Genomic DNA, 20,750 nt, shown 5'->3' on the forward strand with positions numbered 1-20,750 from the left:
ATTCTATTTATCTCCCAGATCCAAACCCCTTATCACAATCTCGGGCCCGAGGTCAAACATTTTCTACCACCGCTGTTTATCTCGATTGCTCTTGATCAGACCAAGATATCGAAGAGGCTGATCGAGGCAGGCGCCCCGCTGGTCCTCAGGAACTCCTTCGGCACTGTACTACATCACGCTGCACATCATGGTTCAACGGTCATGGTGGAACACATCTTGAAGGAAAAACTTGTGGACGTAAACTCGAAGGATCCCTTCGGCTATACGGTTGTATTCGCCGCCGTGATGGGACCTCGACCCACGAAAAAGATGGTCCATCTTCTTTTCGAGTACGGCGCGGATATCAACCAAACGATTACCCACGTCAACAGGGATTTAGAGAGTCCGCTCTCCATCGCTTGCGATCAGGGAAAATGGCTGATCGCTGAGTTACTGCTAAGCCTGGGGCCCCATCACGGAAACCAGACTGCCTGGATGTGCGGGGAGGGCAGAATGGACTGAACCCCTATTCGCGCACAGCCCTTACAGCTGCCGTTTTGCCCGCCACGAGCCCCCCGCAGATGCCAGAACGCGACATGCGAGGCGAAGAGTTATTCTAGAGTTGCTACGATCGGGCGAAGACCCCAATCAACGTTACTATAACCGAGGCCATATGCCCAGAACTTCCTCTCTTCTCTTCGCCCTAGCTTGCCAAAGGCGCTTCTGGGAAGCTGAACTGCTCCTAGAGAGTGACGTCCTTGAGATCGACACACCTACGTCGGATGGCCAAACGACGCTGGAATGGGCCTTGTTGCCTCGTCATGGAGCCCCAGACTTTGCCGCCTTGCTTCTATGCAAGGGAGCGGCAATTCCACAGCGCAGAGCCCAGGAGATTCTGGGGCTCACCCAGGAAGCGTGCAATACCTTCAACATGAAGGCGATTGCGGGTGTGCTGTCCGAGAACCGGTCGTTGGCGCGATGCTTTCAGGTCCTTTACACTCACTGTGTATCAGCATGTTCGGAGCAGAAGGACGAGATCGCCGATGATTTCGTGCAAAGATCTCCTGCTTTCATAGTCGAGTTGGCAACAAAGAAGAACAAGTACTATATGCACTTGGAAAACCAGCATCTAGAGGATTGGATCTGGGGCCGGAATGGCTGCGGTTGGTTTTGAGCAGGCCGAAAAGTTGTATTGGCGCACCCCATGATTGGCGTTTACCAGAATGGACGCACCTTCCCGCGTTTGGCATTAGAGAATTATGACATACCTCCTTTAATCATACCTCTTTTAAAGCCCTACCAGACCCCAGATATATCAAAAACATTGTGTCCTCTCCTGATTCGGTCTATATAAGACCTCCTCTGTTACCGGGTCTTATGAGGCAAGAACAGAAGGTCTGACACTTACCTTGGTACACTCCTTCACCACATCCCGCCACACGAGTCTTTTCGTTTCCCTGCCGAGAGGATAGGTAAACTGAGGGTTCCTATACCTTGGTTGGTGATGCCTGTCTAACAGCCATCCACCGCGTAACAATGCTCCCCGAGTCACTCTAGCATCGTAGCCGCATCATCCATTGAACGACACACGATATCGAGGAGGCCTCCATAGGAGAAAGATGATTGTGTGCAACCAGAAACAGGCTTTCAAGTCAGCCAGCAGAAAACGACTTCACCGTCAGATGTGAATTCCCGCAGTCCTCTGCAGCACTCTATGATCAACCAGCCCGGCACGACCAGGTACTATATAAACCCGTACATCCTTCATTAAATATAATCACTCTTTCCTTTTCTTTCTTCACTTTCCTCAACCACAAGACCTCCACAACGATGTGCACCGCCGAAAACATCTCCATCGACACTATTCAAGAAGCACACGACCTACCCATCATGGCATTACCGCGGACCAACGACCCAGCTCATCAATCAGAGGAAGATTACTATTCCTCGTGCTTCGACTTCTCCTCTCATGGTCTATCACTCGAGCTTGAACGGCTAGGCAGCGAGGATATCCTTTCTATTCTCCCACAGTGGACAGAGGATCAGGCAGCATACTTTTTCTCCAGCAAGGCCGTTGCCCCTATAACACCATTATCATCTGAATGCTTCGATGGAAGAAATTTTGAGAACCCTATATTGGACGACATGCTATGCTTCTTGGAACAAAATCCTGCAGAATATGACGACAAGTGGCGGAGGGCTTGGGATGAGCTCTTGGAGGTTGGGCTCGGGCATGATGGAACGACAAATGACGATGCAGCACAAGCTCGTTCCCTCAGCTCTGCACGATCACGCAGCCAATCCTTAGGCGGAATCGGCCAGGTGAATGGTTTGGTTCCGGCGCAGGACGACCTGGAGGATTCAATCCCCCCAGCAGCATCGCTTCCGCTAGAGCATTACCCACGGACCCACCCAGACCCTACGGTACCACCAAGGAGGAAGAGTGAGGGGCTACGAAAGAAGATAAAAGAACGGAAAACAAAGTATTTAAGGTATGGGGAGAGACTACAGAGCGCTTATAGTCTCTATGATACAGTACGTACGACCGTGTGCATTGTACAATATATGTTGTAAGCACAGTGAAGCAGCATCAAGAGAGAAAGTGACTTGCCATGTGATTGTGCTGGTGCCTGTATGATCCCCACCCTCCACAGGTCTGCTGCTGTTCGCCAATATGGAGTGGCGGCGTCATCAACACCTCTATCCATTCTGGGGTCTATATCTAGCCCATTGTAACATATGGATCTTGTCGTCCTGTACGCCATAAACGCGCGATCATACAGCCCGGTGTCCATAATCCGAATGCAGTTGGGAACAAGATGCATGTGAGTCGGCTACAAAAAAACGCTTCCTCCTCGAGGAATCGCTAGCTTCGCAACATGGCCTACTAGCAGCTGATACCTCTGAAGAACCGGCGCCTGTGTAGTGTTATCGTCCGTCGCGGTTCTGCTGCTATGAACGACGGATCAGCAACTCTCCCCATCCTGAGGTCTATATCTACCCTACTGTAGCCTATGCATCTTGCAATCCTGTATCTATGCAAAGGGCACCCGGTGCAAATGTAGGATCCGCCTCTTCTGGAACAGGATTACGGTCCCTGACTGAGTCACCGCTTCATGTTCTTGATGCCTACAGTATCAATCTTTCTATAATGTAAGCGGCTAAAAAGCGAAAAGAGCAAGAAGCTGAACGATTGATGACACTGCGCTTTCATTTCGGCCGTACATACAGTTCGGCTTCAGTATATATGTCTAGTAAAGTAATGATTGTAGTATAGTAGAACTTCACAAGGCTTCCATCACTCCACCTCTCCTTCCTACCTGAGCTTTTTGAACTCATCCAAAACATCTTTTCAACCGAAATTGGCATATATAGACAGCATATCCAGAAGGATAGCCACGGCAATGTCAGCTCACTGCAACACACTCCTTGATGATTCGGAAGCGGAAGAAGACATAGGTAAGTCGATGGTTAAGCAAAAGATGGCTTTTCATTAACTAATTGATGTAGGAACCAACAGTAATTTCTCTAGTGATGTGCTAGACAGCCCAGGCAGTCTCAAGGACTTCATCGATGACTCGTCCTCAAACGAAAGCAGTTTCGCTATATCAGAGCAGCACAGCCCCTCGACCGATGACGAGGGTGAGTCCAGCACGCCGAGATCCCCTCCAGAGGAACGATCGTCCTCCGATGTTGGACATCTCTACAGGCTACTTGCAAATCTACATAAAGCACTTTTCCTGCTTCAGAAGTCGATGGGGGTCGTGGAAGAGCTAGTACTACAGCAGACAGCGTCGCCAATTTTGGCGGAGGGTAGGAGCAGGTAAAGCATACGAAGCGCATAGAGGGCTATGCAGGTCTGGATATACCTTTTACCACAGACGCATCCTGCGTTTTCGTTATTTCTAGGAGAGCGAGATACTATAGATTCATCAATGGAACAGCTTAGCTTGTCGAGAGCAGTGGTCATGCGCATCTCTGTCTTTGTGCCTCGTAGAGATATGGAGTCCCCTCCCCGCTGATTTCGTATGCACCTACCCACACTGGCTCCCAAGTGGCGTCAAACTTGATGGCATTCTCGAACATGGTGGGGTTGGAAATGGTGGTAGGTAGGTGGCGTTCCTTGCTGCGAGCGCAATAGAGTCTATTGATTTTGTTGAATCCAGTGTCGACTGAGAAGTCGAAATAGTCGTATTGATGGTTGACATGGTGCGTAGTAGCTAGAGAAACTAGAGTAAAGGTATGATTTGAGGTTGTTTGTATGCAGGGCAAACGGTAGTAAGAGATCACTGGGAGATAACAGGAGAGTAGGTATTTATAGTGTGCTACTCCCCTAACGCCCGTGTAATTGTTATGCTAACAAGACAGCGTCAAGACACAAAGCTTCCTTCCACGCCTTCCATTCGAGTTTAACGCCAAAACCTCACTCATGATGACCGGTATGCGAAACGAAAAGCTTGATTCCCCTGCCTTACGAGAAATTGCGTGGAATCTTTCTTGCTGAAGAACCTATCAACATTGTATGGGTACAGGACCTGGATTCGTGTAGTTTGTAGGTACCGGCCACCACAAGTTCACATGGATACCGGGGTCATTATTCTGCAAGCACGTTAGGTATCACGATATGCTACCAATTTTCTTCTGCTTACTGAATAGGCACCAGGAAGATGGACTCCAGGGAACTCCCTAGTGCCCGACCCAGACACAGACAGCTGAGCGCATGCTTGGAAGAACTGTCTCATAGTTATAAGCAGAGGCCACCGCAAGATAAAGACAATGTTCTTACTTGTGCACCGCCAATATTATAGGCGCCATGTAGACCGAGGTGCTCTACTCGAAGCAAGTAGTCTCCAGCGACTATACACTGGGGGATTCGGACAGACAGTTCGGTTCGTCCCTCCGACGGCCACGTCAGCTGTGAGATGCCAAAGTCTGGCTGTTCCTGAGCAATCTTGAACCAGACGTCGCCGTCGCCGTCGAACGTCTTTGCCGTGTGCGATTTTGGAGCTTTGGCCATGTAGAATGCCACTGGGCCGGGGTGTTGAATGCTTGGGCTGACCCGAAAGCCCACTGTCTCCCCAGCTATGACCTGGCGAATTCCGGCGCTATAATGGGGACTCCCCAGTTCGTCGCATCGGATCTGTGCTGCGGAGGCATTCATGACCGGGCTTTGGCTCTCGTAGTTCGAGGTTTGACGGACATAGCTGTGTACAAATAAGTCTTTGGTGGCAGGGGTACGCATAGGAAGGGACTCACGCCCAGTCTTCCGTCGCTTCACCATCATGTATCAGGTTAGGGAATATGTCTTCCAACCATATCAGTCACCCATCGCCTGGCAGCCGTGCTCTCGATTACTTACAGTGGGCGTGTACCAGGCCAAGCAAATGCGTAATCAGAATAACATGCTTCATTCTGCTCTCTTCCTCGTTGAATCCACGGTAGTCTCCGAGTTTCCCCTTAGTGAGCAGCCAGTATGTCTAATATGTAAGTTAGTATGACAAGGTTCTGGGCAGAGCCACCGTAGAAGACATCGACCGGCTGCCTTAGCAATCCTATATTGGCCAGTAGCGAGACTGCGGCCACTTAGATGAGGCGAAAGCGTGCCTGCGCTAGTCCTCAAGCTGAGAGGAATCAAAACCCAATGCAGGACCCGATCCGGCCCCTAGTCAGGATCCTTTCTGCTGACCTGGCTCTCGTACAACCAGGATGTAAGCTTGGGGCCAGCTGCGGAACTGATGGCTGTTTCAGATGGGCTACGCTTTTGGTAGGAAGCCGCAAGCAGCGAATTGGCTGCGGCTGAGCGTGAAGGTGGTTTTGATGCGATATTTTTTTAGACACTGAGCCAGAAGCAATACGAAAAGGAGCGACATGAGCCGAATCTGGAGTATGTAAGGACTTTGGGTGACAAGGAAACGACTCAGGAATCCACAATAGACTAGCGTGCTCTTTGACAGATCCTGACAGATATAGGCGAAACTCGGCATTCTGTGGCTGTACTAACCAGTAATCGAGCTCTAGAATATAGCTGGAAGCGTTGTTTCCCCCCGGGTTTCCGCGAGATACATCCAGTATACAAAGCTATGCAACCAGCCTTTTCAGCTATCGTCGGCCTCCGTGTACAACATCCAGATGGCGCCCGTCTCTAAATGCATTCTTCAGGCCTCATACTTCCTATATTGCCTAGGCTGCCTTACTGAGATGCTCATGCTTCTTGCCATTCTGTTGGTCATCCCGGGGGCAACTGCTTACTTTGCTTGGTTTACACAGAACAGACTTCGGCCAGTTTTTTGAGACAAACGACGCCTACCGTCATGTAGACGAATCCATTGCACACCTTGCTTTTATCACAGTTTACTTTACCATGGTCATCTGGGGGATGATTCCATTCCTGAGCCTCGAGCCACGGTTAACTGGACGAGCTAAAGAACGCATCTCACGTATCGTGAATCTGCTTACAGTGATTTGGGCAGCATCCTCTATTCGAACCATCTTCTTGGCCTGGAACTGGTCTCTTCCACTGGATGCGGCCGGGTACGTCCACCTCGCTGGTATTTGCCAAGTGATGGCAATTTGTCTAGGTATCGTCCTTTGTGCAGGCTTGGTATGTCTCGGTCATTCACCTCATCTAGTCGATTCTCAGAGCTCCCTAACCGTAGAGCAGGTACTTGCTGATACGATGGGAATGATAGATATCATGGGTGGTGTAGCTGGCATATGGGCTTAGATGGGCATCTAGCCTTTCAAAACAGTGAGCAGGTACAGAATATATTGTCCCTCAAGAGCTCTGAGCGCACTTTCTACCCTTGCAAGGCCAAGCTCTTGGATGCAGCCGTCATCCAAAAAGCCACCTTAGTACAAGTTAAGGACGGGCCCATTTACAGGGCCGTTGTCCGTTTAGGTCGTCCATATCGGTCGTAAGGTTGTTGAATGCCACGGACGTATAAACTAGAAAGCTGGGTTTCCCTAAGAAATTTACGTCGGTACTATATGAAGATGCTTCGTTCCACCAAACCTTACAATCATTTACAGCCATCGCCTATCTACCAGCACCTTTGATACCAGTGAAATGATTGGACGATATGAAGTAAGCTATTTCATTTCTTATCTTATGAATCCATTGTTCTTAGCAGACTGTCGCCCCCAACTCACCCGAGTGCGTAGAGGGCCAACAGGAATCTGCCGAGCCCGACACCCCGACTTCTGTAGTTGCCATAGGCAAGGGGAGCCCACACAGATAGTGCAGCTGGCACATACGCTGTGTCCAGTAGTGGAAGCGGCATCACATAGACTGATGCTCAGGTGATCCTGGCCTGTGTTCATAGGTTGGTCATTTAGATATATTTCACGTTGCAGCCTGGATGCTATAACCCCGGGTTTCTACATTGCCCCTCTGTATGAAAGTGTGAAACTTGGCTGCGATACCACGTGGGCCCTTGCCTCTCAGCGTCAGTCTCTTCCAAGTATTCTGTAACGCTGAGAGCTGGATACCTTCCTAATACAGCAACTTCACCGATACCGTCTGGTCCTGCCTGTGTGCTATAACTAGGGTCGTCAGGGCAGTTGGAACACTAGGAGCTGCACGGAGGAATATCGTTTGCTCACCAGCTTTACACCGCCACATCGATTCGAGGGGACCGCCTGCACTTGGCCCGCGCCGTGACACTCGGTGCAAGAACCGAGCAGAACCCGTACACGGGAGAGCTAGCCGCTATAGCAGACACGCTGCGTTCGCTGCCGAAGTTACGGTACCGCAACATCCTCCTTGAGACGAGGAACAACGCAGCGGCCCTCAGCTAAAGAGACCACGCCAACAGTCTGGGCAACGACACATCCGTCAAGCCTATCAGGCCATTTCGAGCCTGCGGAGGGAAGTAAATAACGTAACGATCGCCTGGCTGCCGACATTCGAGGAAGACAGGCTTATGGACCGGGCGAAAAGGAAGCGAAGACCACGACAAGGCTGGGTACCGAACCAGGGACCAAAATGCCGGGGGCGAAGTCAACAACACTGAGCCTCGCGTGGGCCAAACGGAGTGCTTTGACCAAGCTGCCAGAAGGTGTCGGGAAACACTCCAAGCGCATCGACACAGCTCTTCCAGGAAAACATACGAGGCAGCTGTACGACCGACTTTCGTGGAAAGAAGCCAGTGTTCTGGCCCAGCTCCGGACAGGGAAAGCGAGGTTGAACGAATACCTCTACCAGATCAAAGGGACACCGACCGACCAGTGCGTATGCGGACGAGCGAGAGAAACGGTGGAACACTTCCTCTTCCGATGCAACAAATGGACAACATACCGAACAGAGATGCTACAGTGCACAAACACCCAGGAAACCAGCAGCTGCGCCGATCGAGTTTGAGAGCTGGACATATATGAGCGACATCAAGTTGGTCCGGGCTACGACGACGTGAAAATAAACGTGATCGAATACATCCATTACATCCAAGTATTTCCCAAGGCTGGCACACGATACGAATCACAAGACGTAGCAGTAATGAAATCTAAATAAATCAACCTTTCATAACCTCCAATAGCAAAATACTTTCAGGCCAAGTTCATATCGAGCGCTTTTCTTCCACCAGCATATAGCCTACCCAATTTCTCATTCACCAGTCGTACCTTCTCCGTCTGTTCGGCATCAGCACGTTTATAAACCAGGTCCAGCCAACGCGCTAAGAAATCCTGGGAGCACAACGACTCGAGCAAAGCTCTCTGGTCCTGGAATGCCTTAGGATTCGGAACCCACTCCGGATCGCCATTCATACGGTCAATAAGGCGTGCTCGGTCCTCGGTTGACAAGTAGGCCTTCAGCGCATCGGCGCGGGCGCGGGAGAAGTATTGCTCTTTATGAAGATAGTCGATCGTCGAGTGAACTGATCTCAAATCGTCACCGTAAATGCGAGTGAAGTTGTCGTTGTGCGTGATCTTCCAAAGTTCTTCCCATAGGGTCGAGTACTGGCCAAGATCGCGGACATCAGCTGCCAACTCTTGAGTCAGAACGGCAGTAGTGGACATCTGATTAATGTTAGCGAGGTCCCGCAGGTCAAAACGAAAAGGGGGAATGGGAGGGGGTATCGGTGATAGGCGCTCGTTACCTTGCTTTCCTTGGCTTTAAAGAGACGGTCTGTTTCTTCGCTCTCCATCCTGTTGCCATCGGCATATACCATCGCCTCCCAACACAAATGCTCGCGGATTCCGTTCCAGTTGCTGTCGACGGTCCATGCGCACACATCTGGGTCATTTTCGTCTTCGAACGACATCAATTCCTCATCTCCAAGCGTTCTAGGGAATGTTCCACCGGCGTTACGCTCGGTCACAATCTGCCGCCACTCGTTCTTTAGAACCATCATCTTCTCTTCGTTGGTTGAAACCATGACAATTGATGGGAGCAAGGTGTAAAACGTAAGCGGGAGCACAATACTGCGTGCCACTGCCTGGACGATTTGATCCTCGAGTTTTGCGTCCGCGTCTACCGTGTAGGCACTGACGATGACCTCCTTCAACATGCCCAGAACTTTCGAGTTTCTGTGCCTCAAGGCTTCTGAGCGTGCGACGTGGAGCTTCTTTTCCAGGTCTAGCCATCGTCCCCACTCCCCTGGCTGCCAGAACTCGTCCTTGGGTATACTTCCAGGACCTCTGATGGAGTCTTCACGCAACTGAGCCGCTGCGCTGGCCGCTTTCCAATCGTCCCCACAAGATCTTTCCAATGTCCATCCCATGGTGACGTATGGTCTAGGCAACTTTCGGCAAATTGGAACGCAAGGTCTGGTCAGCGAGAGGGATGGAAGAAGTAGATGTTAAATGTGAAGTCAAAAAGACTTGAATGATGAGAACTACAACCACACAAGGATGCGGTAAGCTGCCCTAGTTATGTACTTCACTGCCTTGCTCGCATGTGCAGTACGGGAACAAGTTTATGCACATCCATATTTGACAATACAAATCGAGTCTGAGGGCTGCAAATTGAGAACAGGGTGAGGTATCTTCCGAGCCGGCTCATGGCGTATGCATGACGTGATAGACTTTTTATCTTTTTATTTTTCTGCACGGCTGCGAAAAAGCATTTTTATGCGTACACCAAAGTTTGAGATGCGCGAGAATCGAAAGGATTCCGGTATCCTCAAATCAATATCCGATCCGCACCAGTCTCGGCCGTACAGACAAATGTCTACTCGGTGTTCACTGGCAAAATAACTTTTCCCATTGTCTCCAGTCGACTCTAAGTTTAGCTTCAACTGTTACATTCTAGGCTTGACTTTCCATAGTTGTTACTCCAATTTGTAAGTTTCTCCATAGCGGAAGAGACCAGTATGCCCCCGACGCGACCGAAACCCACATTTTGTAGCAGTCGTTATGTTAAAGATAGTTGACCACATGGCTTGTCCCGGGCTAGAGAAAGCAACCCGATCATGGGGTTTCAAGTCAGACCCTACATCATGACCACCAAAGGTTAAAGACCAATCAAGCAACTAGTGAAGATCCGAAAAGAAAAGTGTTACGAGATGCTAGAATAGATATACCTATCGACCTCACGCTCGTCTACCTCTCTTGTCTGCCTTGAGGACTGCGCACTGTGACCCAGACTCGAAGACTGTTAGGATAAACAAAGAGTGATGGAGCAAAAATGTCGCCAAGTGTATGTTTGTACGTGCCGAAGTATTGTTGAGATATCGCTTCAGTGAAGCAACATGAAAGAGACTGACAAGATTGTCGTACAGAGCCTTACGAGGCTTTAGAACAAACGGTCGACATGTGCAGATGTGTATCTTTCAGCCGCAAAATACAATTCGTGCAGCCCCTCACACAGAACAATCACCAACAAGAACTTCAGCCTAGCTATGCGATCCTGTCAATAACCATTCTCCTTTCTGCTCTAGAATGTCCGAATCTCAATCGGGAAGTTAAAATACAGTCGCATGAATCTGGAAATAAACGCACAGACGGCCTTACACGTCATGATTCATCACCAGCACCACGGCCGACTCTCTATGAGCTGAGGCGACAACTACGTTTTCTATGCCGATAAAATCATTGACCACAGCGTCACCGTGGCCACGCTTCCAGCAGTTGAAGAATGCGGTACCGGCTCGGCTGCGGTGCTGGCGAGCCAAGTCAAGAAGTTTCCCCCCAATCTCTGGGTTTCTGGGTTGTACACATCATCGGCGTTACTACAGGTCTCTCCAGCCTGTCGCGTACCCTGCCACGTGACATTCAACTGGGCGACGTGCTTTTGCCATTTTAGAAAGCGAGAGTGCAGGCCTGGTCACTTGTGAGCTGGGACAAGAAACGGAAGACGGATTCCAGCCACTAAAACTCGGCCACGTGCTGGCCATGAGCGAGACGGTGATCTGATTTGCCATCGGTAGTATCAAGTAGTATGCGCCCATTGATGCACCTCTATTCTTGGGCTATCATGAGGCAATGAAAGAAGAACAGCAAGTAGCAGAGACCTTTGCAGATCCCGGCCCGGAATACAACAAGCTAATGAAAAACGCGCATAAAAGGGACGGTCTGCGAAATAAGCATATTGATCTCAAGATGGAGGTAGCCGGGACGATAGACCGCATTTATTCCTCTTTGAAGATCATGCATAGCGTTAGGTGCATGCGGGCTGATTTGTCTTTCGCGCTGTCACAAAGTCTATTAAGATCGTTGACTTAGAGATCACAGTAGCGCTGTTTACTAATCAGCGACGCAGACGCACCCTCCCCCCGCGGCAGTGCGTATTGGTACACCTTGTAACATTCATCAGGTTCCGGGCGCCATGGCTGGTTGTATGAACTCTACGGACAAAGATTTTAGTTTAAGGAGGAAAGAGAAAACAGAAAACAAAACTGAGCTATCGTGGGTTGAACTGAACTAGACACTCTATGGCACAATGATTTTTTGGCTTTCCGTTGTGGCTCGTGCCGGCAATTGCTGTTGACCGACCCCTCGCTCGTCACAGTTGCGTATTGTAATATAATCTTACCCCTCTCCCGAATTATACCCATCGCTTATAAGAAATATCTACGCCTCATCACCTTCTCACGTAGGTACATCTCGCCGATAGCACCAGATGCACCAGATGCACCCCCCGGTGTATAAGCCTGCCTCTGCCGGGACATCGAAAAGGCGAACGGGATGGTGACCACACAGACGCTAGCCGCCCCATCCCACAAGGCATACTCACATTATAGAGTTCTGCCCTGCAGGTGTGCAGCAAACCTTGGACACTTGTGGACAGCCCCCATTTTGCACGGACAGCTCCGATAATGACGATCGAGTGCGCAATAGTAGTGTTGCATGCTAGGCTTACCTCGCCTGGCAGCGGTGTATCCTACGTATCTGTGACGTACAATATGCATTTGGTATGGGCGAATAAGGTTAGTTTCTATGTAGGATAGGCATATCCGGTATCTGGGGGCTTGCATCATGATCTAAATTGTGGCTTGCACAAGGATTCCGCTGCATCAAAATGTATACACTCATACAATTTATTAACGCCCGGGCGGCGAAGCCGAAAGGGCAACTCTCGCTAATTTACGGTACATTCCTGAATCACTTCCTTGTCACCCGAAGCCCTTGCATGCTCCATTTTCAGCTGGTCACTCCATCACCGTCAGCACGATCCTGTTTGAGAACCCGTGTTAGTAGTGTTTCCTGGCAGGCCAACTTGAAGGCCCCTCTCCAAGTGTCGTTTGGCCCATGCAGCATTCAGTGTTGTCGATTTGGCTCCCGGTATCTTGGTCCCTGGTTCGGCACCCAGCCGTGTCGTGGTCTTCGCTTCCTTCTTCGCACGATCCATGAGTTCGTCGTCCTCACGCGTCGGTATGTGAAGCCACCATCTCTTACCAGCTTTCTCATCGTCTTGAGCAACGCCATTATACACCGCTGCCCTGATTTCCACCCCTCTTCTTCGCCTGTGTGGAACCTCTCGTACGCCAACATCTGCTCTAGCAGCCCCGTCGTTCCCGCCCTCCCAAACAGAACCTTACTAACCATCTCTTGTTTCCGTCGGCTGCCGACCCCGTGGCGACTGTGTGACTGCTGCTGCTGCTGATGGTGATGGTGATAGCTATGCTTATCTTCCTCGCACCCAAGCTCCCCGTGCTCATCCGTCGTAACGGAGTCCCATGCATCCTCGACACGTTCGATCATATGTGACAGCACTTCTGTCAGGATACGTATCCTCAGCGCCTGCTGCGGGCTGCCGCTATTACTGCTGCCCGCGTCGTAGGCCGCCCCGAGGCCGCCAAGCGACGGGACGCCACGGCTGCCGACGGTGGCCGTCGTATCGCTAGCGCTGCCTTTGCCAAAAGAGCTGCCGGCGATTGGCGACCCCGAGCTTCCCGGCCGTATTCGGAGGTGGCGGTACTGGTCCGTTGACTGGAGAGAGTTCAGCGCTTGGGTCAGGACGTTGCGGTAGATGACCATGAGGCCGACGTAGCAGGTCAAGAATGAGACGATGACGGGCAGGTCGACTACAGAGGACGATGTTGGTGGCGGGGGCAGCGCTGGGGGAGGAGAAAAGGCGCTGCTGGTTCGGCGGCTTCGTAGGAAGGGCATTTGGGAACGCGGCGCAGTATGCAGTGGGTGGCGGGGCGTTGATGTCGCCGAATGCGAATGACGGTGTCCCGGCAGGATGGAATCGCAGGTATCGCATGCCTGTGACAATACTGGGTATGATTCATGGCTGTGGTCATACGTGACGCTGGTGTACGCCAAGTCCAGAATCCGCACCAGCTCGATCAGCCGCTCAGAGGCAAAGAGTGACTTTTGGATGAATCCGCCGTTGTCGTCGCAGCTAATGCTGCTTTCGGGGTGTACTAAGCTGGTCGTACCGTAGCGGCCGGAGAGCAGGCGGTCCATGTCGGCCCCGCTCAAGTGGTGCAGCTCGCTGAAGATGGTCGTATGTAGGCTCTGAAGCCGTCTCCGGCAGTCGTCGTGCATGATGTAGGACGAGGAGGACGGATCTGGCTCCGTTGTGGTGGGCACGGCCGACGGGCCTGGCGTTTGGAAAGATAGTAGCGAGTTGCCGCTGCTTGTGGTGAAGATATCGTTGCTCTGGAGTGGATTCGAATCGTCGCCGAAAAGCGTCAAGTCCAGGCCGTCCAGGTAGCTGTGGTGGGCGCCTCTCCCATCTTCGACAAGAGTGCCCTGCGTCCGTGGTGCAGCATTCCCAAACACGGATAAAGTCGGCGACACAGCGGTTGCCCCCCTTCCCGAGAAGTCGCCAGTTCCGAAGTCGAAGGCGCCAACATTTCCCAGTAAAGCATCATCCGTGCTAGGCAACGATGAGCCACAGGGCCCCGATGAAGTGGTTTGGTTTGGTGAAATATCATCATCGGTCGGAAAAGCCGCCGAGAATATGTTGTCTGCCGATGTTCTCTTAGCGCCTCGGTTATTGTTGCTTTCGTTGTTGTTGTCTGTGCTACCGCTGTTTGTGGCCATCCGACACTGAACCTTGGCTTTCATACACCTTTTGCATGCCGTGAGCGATGAGTCAGCAACCACTTCGACCGATCCCACATCGCATCGCTCACATTTGAGCTTATGTTGGTGACAGCGGTCGCAGGCCGAACGACAGGACTGTGCTACTGGGCTGAGAGGAATGGTTCGTGCTACCGAAGACATTACTTGACGTGACTGAGTCAGTATTTCTTCTTCTGTCAGGAGGCTTGAATGGCTTACAAAAACGATCAGACCTTCGGGGTGTCACTAAAGGGTTTAAGTGCTGACTGACATTTCTAGCTAAAGGAGAATGGGAGAGGAGAGAGGAGATGAGAGGAATACAATGAACAGGCCCGATACCGCTACACCTGACTTACGTGGTATAGGGTACTTTGGAACGCCATTTCATGCTGGCCTCGGTGTATCAGGTAAAAAGACCTCGAACGCAGGGGCGATTGGTGGACGGTAAACATCGTAGGAGTGGTCGAACCCCCGCTCGCCGATTCCTTCTCTCTCTTACAGGTCGAGCTTACAAAGCCATTGGCCAGAATATGATGGTATGACCGGACCTGCCTGCGTGAGACCGGTTTACTGTGTTGTCGATCAGTGCAATGTCAGCAACATGCAGGGTTGTTGATGCGTCTCCCAATATTGCGCGATATGCTATTCAGAACGGGGCTGCAGGGTTGTTGATGCGTCTCCCAATATTGCGCGATATGCTATTCAGAACGGGGCTACCTGGATCTGCGCCAAGTAACAAGTCTTCGGGACCGATGAAGTAGCATCGCATAGCCAAGACTGAATGCTATACAGTCAGCATGGCGATGGAGACGCCCCTTCGGAGAGCTCATGAAATCAATTTGTAGCGCATATTAACTTCCAAGAAATCTTCATAGTCGTCTAACTGGAGCTGATTCAAGCAGCTCTGCCGACAGCCAAGATTCCCGTGGCGACTAGGAGGGCCAGTCATTGTGGGTAATCGCGGCTCGGCCCGTCCTAAGCAATACTATGAAGTTATCAGCGGCCTATGACGCATAGACCAGTGCTGTTGTTGCAATCGCTATGAGTGGCCTGCTGGTATGCGCGGTGCTTGCAACAAGTCTCGCCAAGACGGCTGGCTTTGCAGAACGCATGCCGTGACTGCATCAAGGGTCACGGGTGTAACGCAGAGTGCTCGGATAGGCCCAATCTCTGTTTTCGTTTGGCGGTCAGACAGCGGCTGCACAACGTCATTCGCAAGCCGCAAGTTACTTGAAACCTCCAGCTAGCCACCTGCATGCAACCCCTAATAACTGATTGGCAGCCGATGTCATATGACTTTGCTTGCTCCCCACGCACTTTATCTTGCATGCAAGCCTGCCGTGCAGCCTTCAGCTAGATCCATTTTCTTTTCTTCTAGCCGGCATGGACAAGAACAGAAAAGATGGCAGTCATCAAGATCCAGTTCATTTCGGACTTCGTCTGCGCGGTGAGTCGTCTTTGTTATGAGATCAGAATCCCCAGATGTCCCAAACCCAAATGAAGACCTCGGTCGCTGACTTAACGACCCTTGGTGGGGGTTGCTTGATAGTGGTGTTACATTGCCTAGCGAAACCTCGACACCACCATTACTCTCTTTCAGAAAACCTATCCAGGCGGCAAAGACGACACATTCGAGATTACTTGGGCCCCGTACTACTTGGACTACAACCCACACCCGCACAGCATCGATAAGCCCGAGCACGCGCCGCCCTCGACAAGCGCATGAGCCGCGCCGGCCAGGCTAGCGGCATCCCCTTCAACTGGGGAGGCCAGCTGGGCCCTAACCCCCGCCAGCCGCACCGCCCACCAGCTTGTGTATTTTGTGGGAGACGCCGCGCGCGACAAATACGATCCCGCCAAGCAAACCGATCTGGTCGAAGCCATCTTCGAGGCCTATCACTGCCGCACCCAGGATATATCCCGCCCAGAAGTCCTGCGAGAAGCGGCACAGCGGGCAGGATGAAGACGGCCGATGTCGACGACTGGCTGCAGCGAGACCAAGTGGGGAACATGATCGACAGGGACGCCGAGGCCAACAAGGTTGCAGCTTGCACCGGCGTACCCACTCTCGTGATTCAGAACACGCATCGACCAGGCGGCATTCCGAATGCCATGGATCTGATGGAATTGTTTATTTAGGTTCGAGAGGCGGCCGCCTAAGTACAGATTGGTTGCATGGACCACGATATCGTTCGGTTAGATTGCTGGCTATTAGACAAATAAGCCCGTCTCGACTGCGTCTGTGATCTTTCTACGTTTTCTCGTCTCGACTGATCCTGGGTTACTGCACCACGCTTTGGGCGACGCACCGTCAAGCTTGGCCCGCCGACCAACGCCACAAACGGAGGGGCGGGGATCATTATTTTGTATTAAAGTCAACTCTAAGCTGGGATTACCGCCTTCCGCACGCCCAAACAAAATGGAAGCAGATTCCTCTGTTTCCAGGTGACTGAGCTGTTGAAGCGCACGCGCTGAACTATTGGGCTAAGTTCCATTAACCCTGCGGCCAATCGACCATTTTTCCATCCAACTACTACAACGTTTCATCTTAACATATCTAAAATCCCTCCCTCCTCCCTCCACTTCTTCACCACATTCTGCCATTCCATGATTCCTTTAGGGTAGAAGGCCATGCGGAAAGAGATTTCCTCAGGCCGGCCTTGCTTGTTTTTTTTTTTTTTTTTTTTTTTTTTTCTTTTTTTCTTTTTCTTTTTTTGAATCAAGTTTATTGTCCGTATGCAGCTATCTAGCTATGACAGACATTATGACAAAACTAGCCTTGAAGAGGGCTTACTCCTTTAAATCCAGGAGAGTACAAATCCAGAAATTCCATCGCTCAACTTGCTGTCCATGTTCAGCCTTTCTAGTGAAGTTAACAAAAGGGAAGCTTTGTTTCCTGTGGAAACGAGAGCAGAGCCCCCCTTCCACGCATGGTGGTGAAAAGAACGCTAGTCGTGAGAGGGAGCCCCATGAGCTGCCTCTGTAACTGCATTCGCTGTCTGCTGAAGTGCCGACAGTAGAGTAGGAGATGTGTTGTCGTCTGCCTCGTTCTGGGCCAGGGGTTGCCGTAAACTCAATTCAACCACACCAGACCGCTTCGTGGATATGGTTTAAAAATAGTATGGGATCCTGCCGTGGGCTTAATACACCGGACGTCACCGTGCATTTGGTGTAAACTGGTTTACACTAGACCCCCGCAGCGTTCATTCAGTGTAATGGCGGGTTAAGTGTTTATTCATCAGCCCTATCTCGATTCAGCCGTGAGGTAACATGCTGTGTAGCCTCATCGTCGGCCATTAGAGCTAACTGTTGGCCTTCTGATTCCTCCGCGATAGATAAGAAGAGCGGATTAATAGTGCTGACAAGCCCCGTGCGATACCATGATCGTAGTACCATACAGATGGCTACGATTGCAACGTCCAGTTTATTGCGTTGTGGTGTTATCATGTTCTTAGCCACTGAAAACAGGCGCTCACACTCTGCCGACATTGCTTGTACAGCGAGGAAGTCCAACGCCATCATGGCGAGCCTAGGAAACTTGGCTCGCCGCTCGTGCCAGTAGCCAAAGGGTCATCAACAATGTCATCTCCGGCCTCGGGCGTAGCCATCCATAACACGTATTCGTCAGCCGGATTCACTGTTGGCCGTTTTGACCGTGACTTCGCTTCTTCGCAGAACTGCTCGAATTCGTTAAGACGACGCTTCTGGGCGGTAGTTGCATTGATCTCAGGAACTTCGGTAACCATTTCGCGGTACCGATATTCTGTACGCCAGACCTGATCAATCATCGATTTAGCGACAGTCACCCACTCAATCCGATGCTCCCAACGGCTTTCGAACCAGTCCCAATGATAGGCAGGATGTAGCGCAAGCGAGGCATAAAACACTGGTGTCTCATCAAGCTTAACATAGTACTCATTGAGCCGCTTCCATGCCACGTTTACACCGATTTTGAAGTGTGTAGGATCAGGAAAGTCGTCCGCTATAGCCTTGAATGTCGGTGAGCTGATGGCTGGCCTTAATGTGGTGCAGGGGAGACTGGGCGTTACCGCTAGCGCAGAGGCGCTACAGGATGCCCGGGACCTCGTCCTGGAGCCTGCTGCGCACCATCTCGAACAGCTCATGGAAGGACTCTTATTGTTCGGCTAGGTGGTGGAGGTTCGCGGTCGTGGTGATGTTTGGGTCATCGTCATACATGCGGTCGACGTTGCTGCCCAACAGCGGTATCCATGTGAACTTGTGGTGGCCGGCACCTACAAACTACACGAATCCAGGTCCTCTACCCATACAATGTTGATAGGTTCTTCAGCAAGAAAGATTCCACGCAATTTCTCGTAAGGCAGGGGAATCAAGCTTTTCGTTTCGCATACCGGTCATCATGAGTGAGGTTTTGGCGTTAAACTCGAATGGAAGGCGTGGAAGGAAGCTTTGTGTCTTGACGCTGTCTTGTTAGCATAACAATTACAGGGGTGTTAGGGAGTAGCACACTATAAATACCTACTCTACTCCTGTTATCTCCCAGTGATCTCTTTCTCTACTTCCCATGCCGTGCTGTTTCTAGCGCCGTAATCCAATTCCACATTGATCTGCAATCATCCGGCAGCGTGTGTAGAAGCAAGGCAAAAGCGTGCTAGGACATGAGTTACGCACGCACCGCAGCTAGCACGACAGAAAAAAGGACTCGAAAATATGCATATACTGGAAAGCATTTCCGTACGCGTACCTTTGACTGGTGCGACTGTACTGTATCACGCCATCTTTGCGTGATACTCTTCAGTGATATCCCCTCGCTCAAATCCACTCCGATGGCATATGCCTAAGCCCAAAGGAGATGCTCATTTCCTTCCGAGAGCCTGCACAAGTACAGCAGACTAAAACGAATGTTGCTTTGGGAGACTACTAAAAGCAACTAGACGCATTTCTCGAAGATACACAGGTACGGCTGCCACATCTCTAGTAGCTCTGCTTTTTCTCTAACGAGACGTTCGCAGAAGATGGACGAGGACGAGAGAGGGTGGACGAGCTCTAGTCATAGGCCGTTGCAAGGTAACACAGTAGCTCCACTGGACCACTTGCCGAAAAGTGCGAAAGGAGATCGGGATCAAAAAGGAGTCAAGTGTAGGAAAGAGGATGAGTACGAAGAGACACTGAACAGAGCAGGACTGGGCACTAGTTGGGAATGAAGGTGTACGCGACCCTAAGCGAACAAGACTGAGCGTCTATTCACTTTTGATATGTCCCTGCTGACTTTCGTGATATGCCTGACTGTCGATGTGCCTAGAGGAACTGGGACCTGCTGGGTATGGCTCGGCGAGGGAAGAATTGCGAAGTAGATCCTGGGCAGACCAACCATGTGAAGGATCATGCAGCAGTTCTCATCTCTAGCAACCCTCTCTTCCCTACTGCTCATTCCCCGAAGGCATGCAGCATGCCATCCAACGTCCTCGGTTTGACTCAAGCAGGTCACCCCCCCAGGATACCGGCTGACAGAACATCGACTGATGATCGCCCCAGCGCAATGGGATATGCGGCAAAGGGGACGACGGTAGAAAGCACGCGGCCTAAGGCACTGGCGCCCACTCGTATTCCATATTTCACATCGCACGTGAGAGAGGTACCAAAATGTATTGAGTTTATTTCTTGGTTCGCAGCTCGGCATTCGCCTCGAAGCTTCCTTCTGCGCCATCTACGCCGGCTGCAGACGATTGTAGAGCAGGCCACGCTTCCGAGAACAACCCTCGAGCCGATCCGCACCATGCTTCCTCTTCCTCCGGACCGCAGACACCTGCCGGTGTTTGGGTGCTGGCCGGAGGACGGCTTGGTCAAAGTCAATCACCATAACACGCCCGCGCTCCACGTTCCACAACAGGTTGGCATCGCGCAGGTCGCCGTGGTCCACCCCTGCCGCCCACACCGCCTCCGACGAGCGACGCCTCTGCGCCTCCAGCTCCGCCGCCTCCATGCCCGCGTCCGCCGCTGTCTCGCCGCCCCACGACATGAGCATCATGTGCACCACCCTCCTCCCCCCGGTAGCACGTACCCCCAATCCAGGTGCACCAGGCCCAGGTGCACTGGCACCACCCAGCCCTCGAGCATCGCCAGCCGCGCGTAGACCCGGCACTCGTGCTGCAGCTGCTCGAGGCCACCCGACAGTGTCCCCTTGCCGACAAAGGTGTAGCCGTATGGTCCAAGTTCCACTTTGAATAGCACGCCGGTCGCACCCCTCTTACCCCACCCACCTAGCCCTAGGCAACCTCGGTATGGACTGTCGCGCAGCTGCTCACTGACCAGGCGTGTGAACTCGTCGGCCGTGACAG

The 20,750-nt window shown here is 51.6% G+C and overlaps 4 protein-coding genes across 4 annotated transcripts; 1 reads left to right on the forward strand and 3 right to left on the reverse strand.

Moving 5' to 3' along the window:
* Positions 1-4,491: 4,491 nt before the first annotated feature.
* Positions 4,492-5,390, reverse strand: PG998_014497 (glycoside hydrolase family 61 protein; the record flags this gene model as incomplete). Its single annotated transcript, XM_066881313.1, has 5 exons — positions 4,492-4,578; positions 4,629-4,712; positions 4,766-5,183; positions 5,236-5,284; positions 5,339-5,390. 5 exons carry the CDS (start codon positions 5,388-5,390, stop codon positions 4,492-4,494), a joined length of 690 nt encoding a protein of 229 aa, XP_066723444.1.
* A 3,133-nt stretch (positions 5,391-8,523) lies between these two features.
* On the reverse strand, positions 8,524-9,698 carry PG998_014498 (uncharacterized protein; the record flags this gene model as incomplete). Its single annotated transcript, XM_066881314.1, has 2 exons — positions 8,524-8,994; positions 9,075-9,698. 2 exons carry the CDS (start codon positions 9,696-9,698, stop codon positions 8,524-8,526), a joined length of 1,095 nt encoding a protein of 364 aa, XP_066723445.1.
* Positions 9,699-12,842: 3,144 nt separating this feature from the next.
* PG998_014499 (uncharacterized protein) lies at positions 12,843-14,595 on the reverse strand (the record flags this gene model as incomplete). Its single annotated transcript, XM_066881315.1, has 2 exons — positions 12,843-12,881; positions 12,961-14,595. The coding sequence occupies 2 exons, from the start codon at positions 14,593-14,595 to the stop codon at positions 12,843-12,845; spliced, it is 1,674 nt and encodes a 557-aa protein (XP_066723446.1).
* A 1,221-nt stretch (positions 14,596-15,816) lies between these two features.
* On the forward strand, positions 15,817-16,572 carry PG998_014500 (uncharacterized protein; the record flags this gene model as incomplete). The annotated part of the gene is made up of 2 exons (XM_066881316.1): positions 15,817-15,880; positions 16,127-16,572. 2 exons carry the CDS (start codon positions 15,817-15,819, stop codon positions 16,570-16,572), a joined length of 510 nt encoding a protein of 169 aa, XP_066723447.1.
* Between the last annotated feature and the right edge of the window lie 4,178 nt (positions 16,573-20,750).

Source organism: Apiospora kogelbergensis (genome assembly GCF_038363985.1).
Source record: "Apiospora kogelbergensis strain CBS 113332 chromosome Unknown utg000012l_segment0_segment0, whole genome shotgun sequence".
NCBI classification, from domain to species: domain Eukaryota; kingdom Fungi; phylum Ascomycota; class Sordariomycetes; order Amphisphaeriales; family Apiosporaceae; genus Apiospora; species Apiospora kogelbergensis.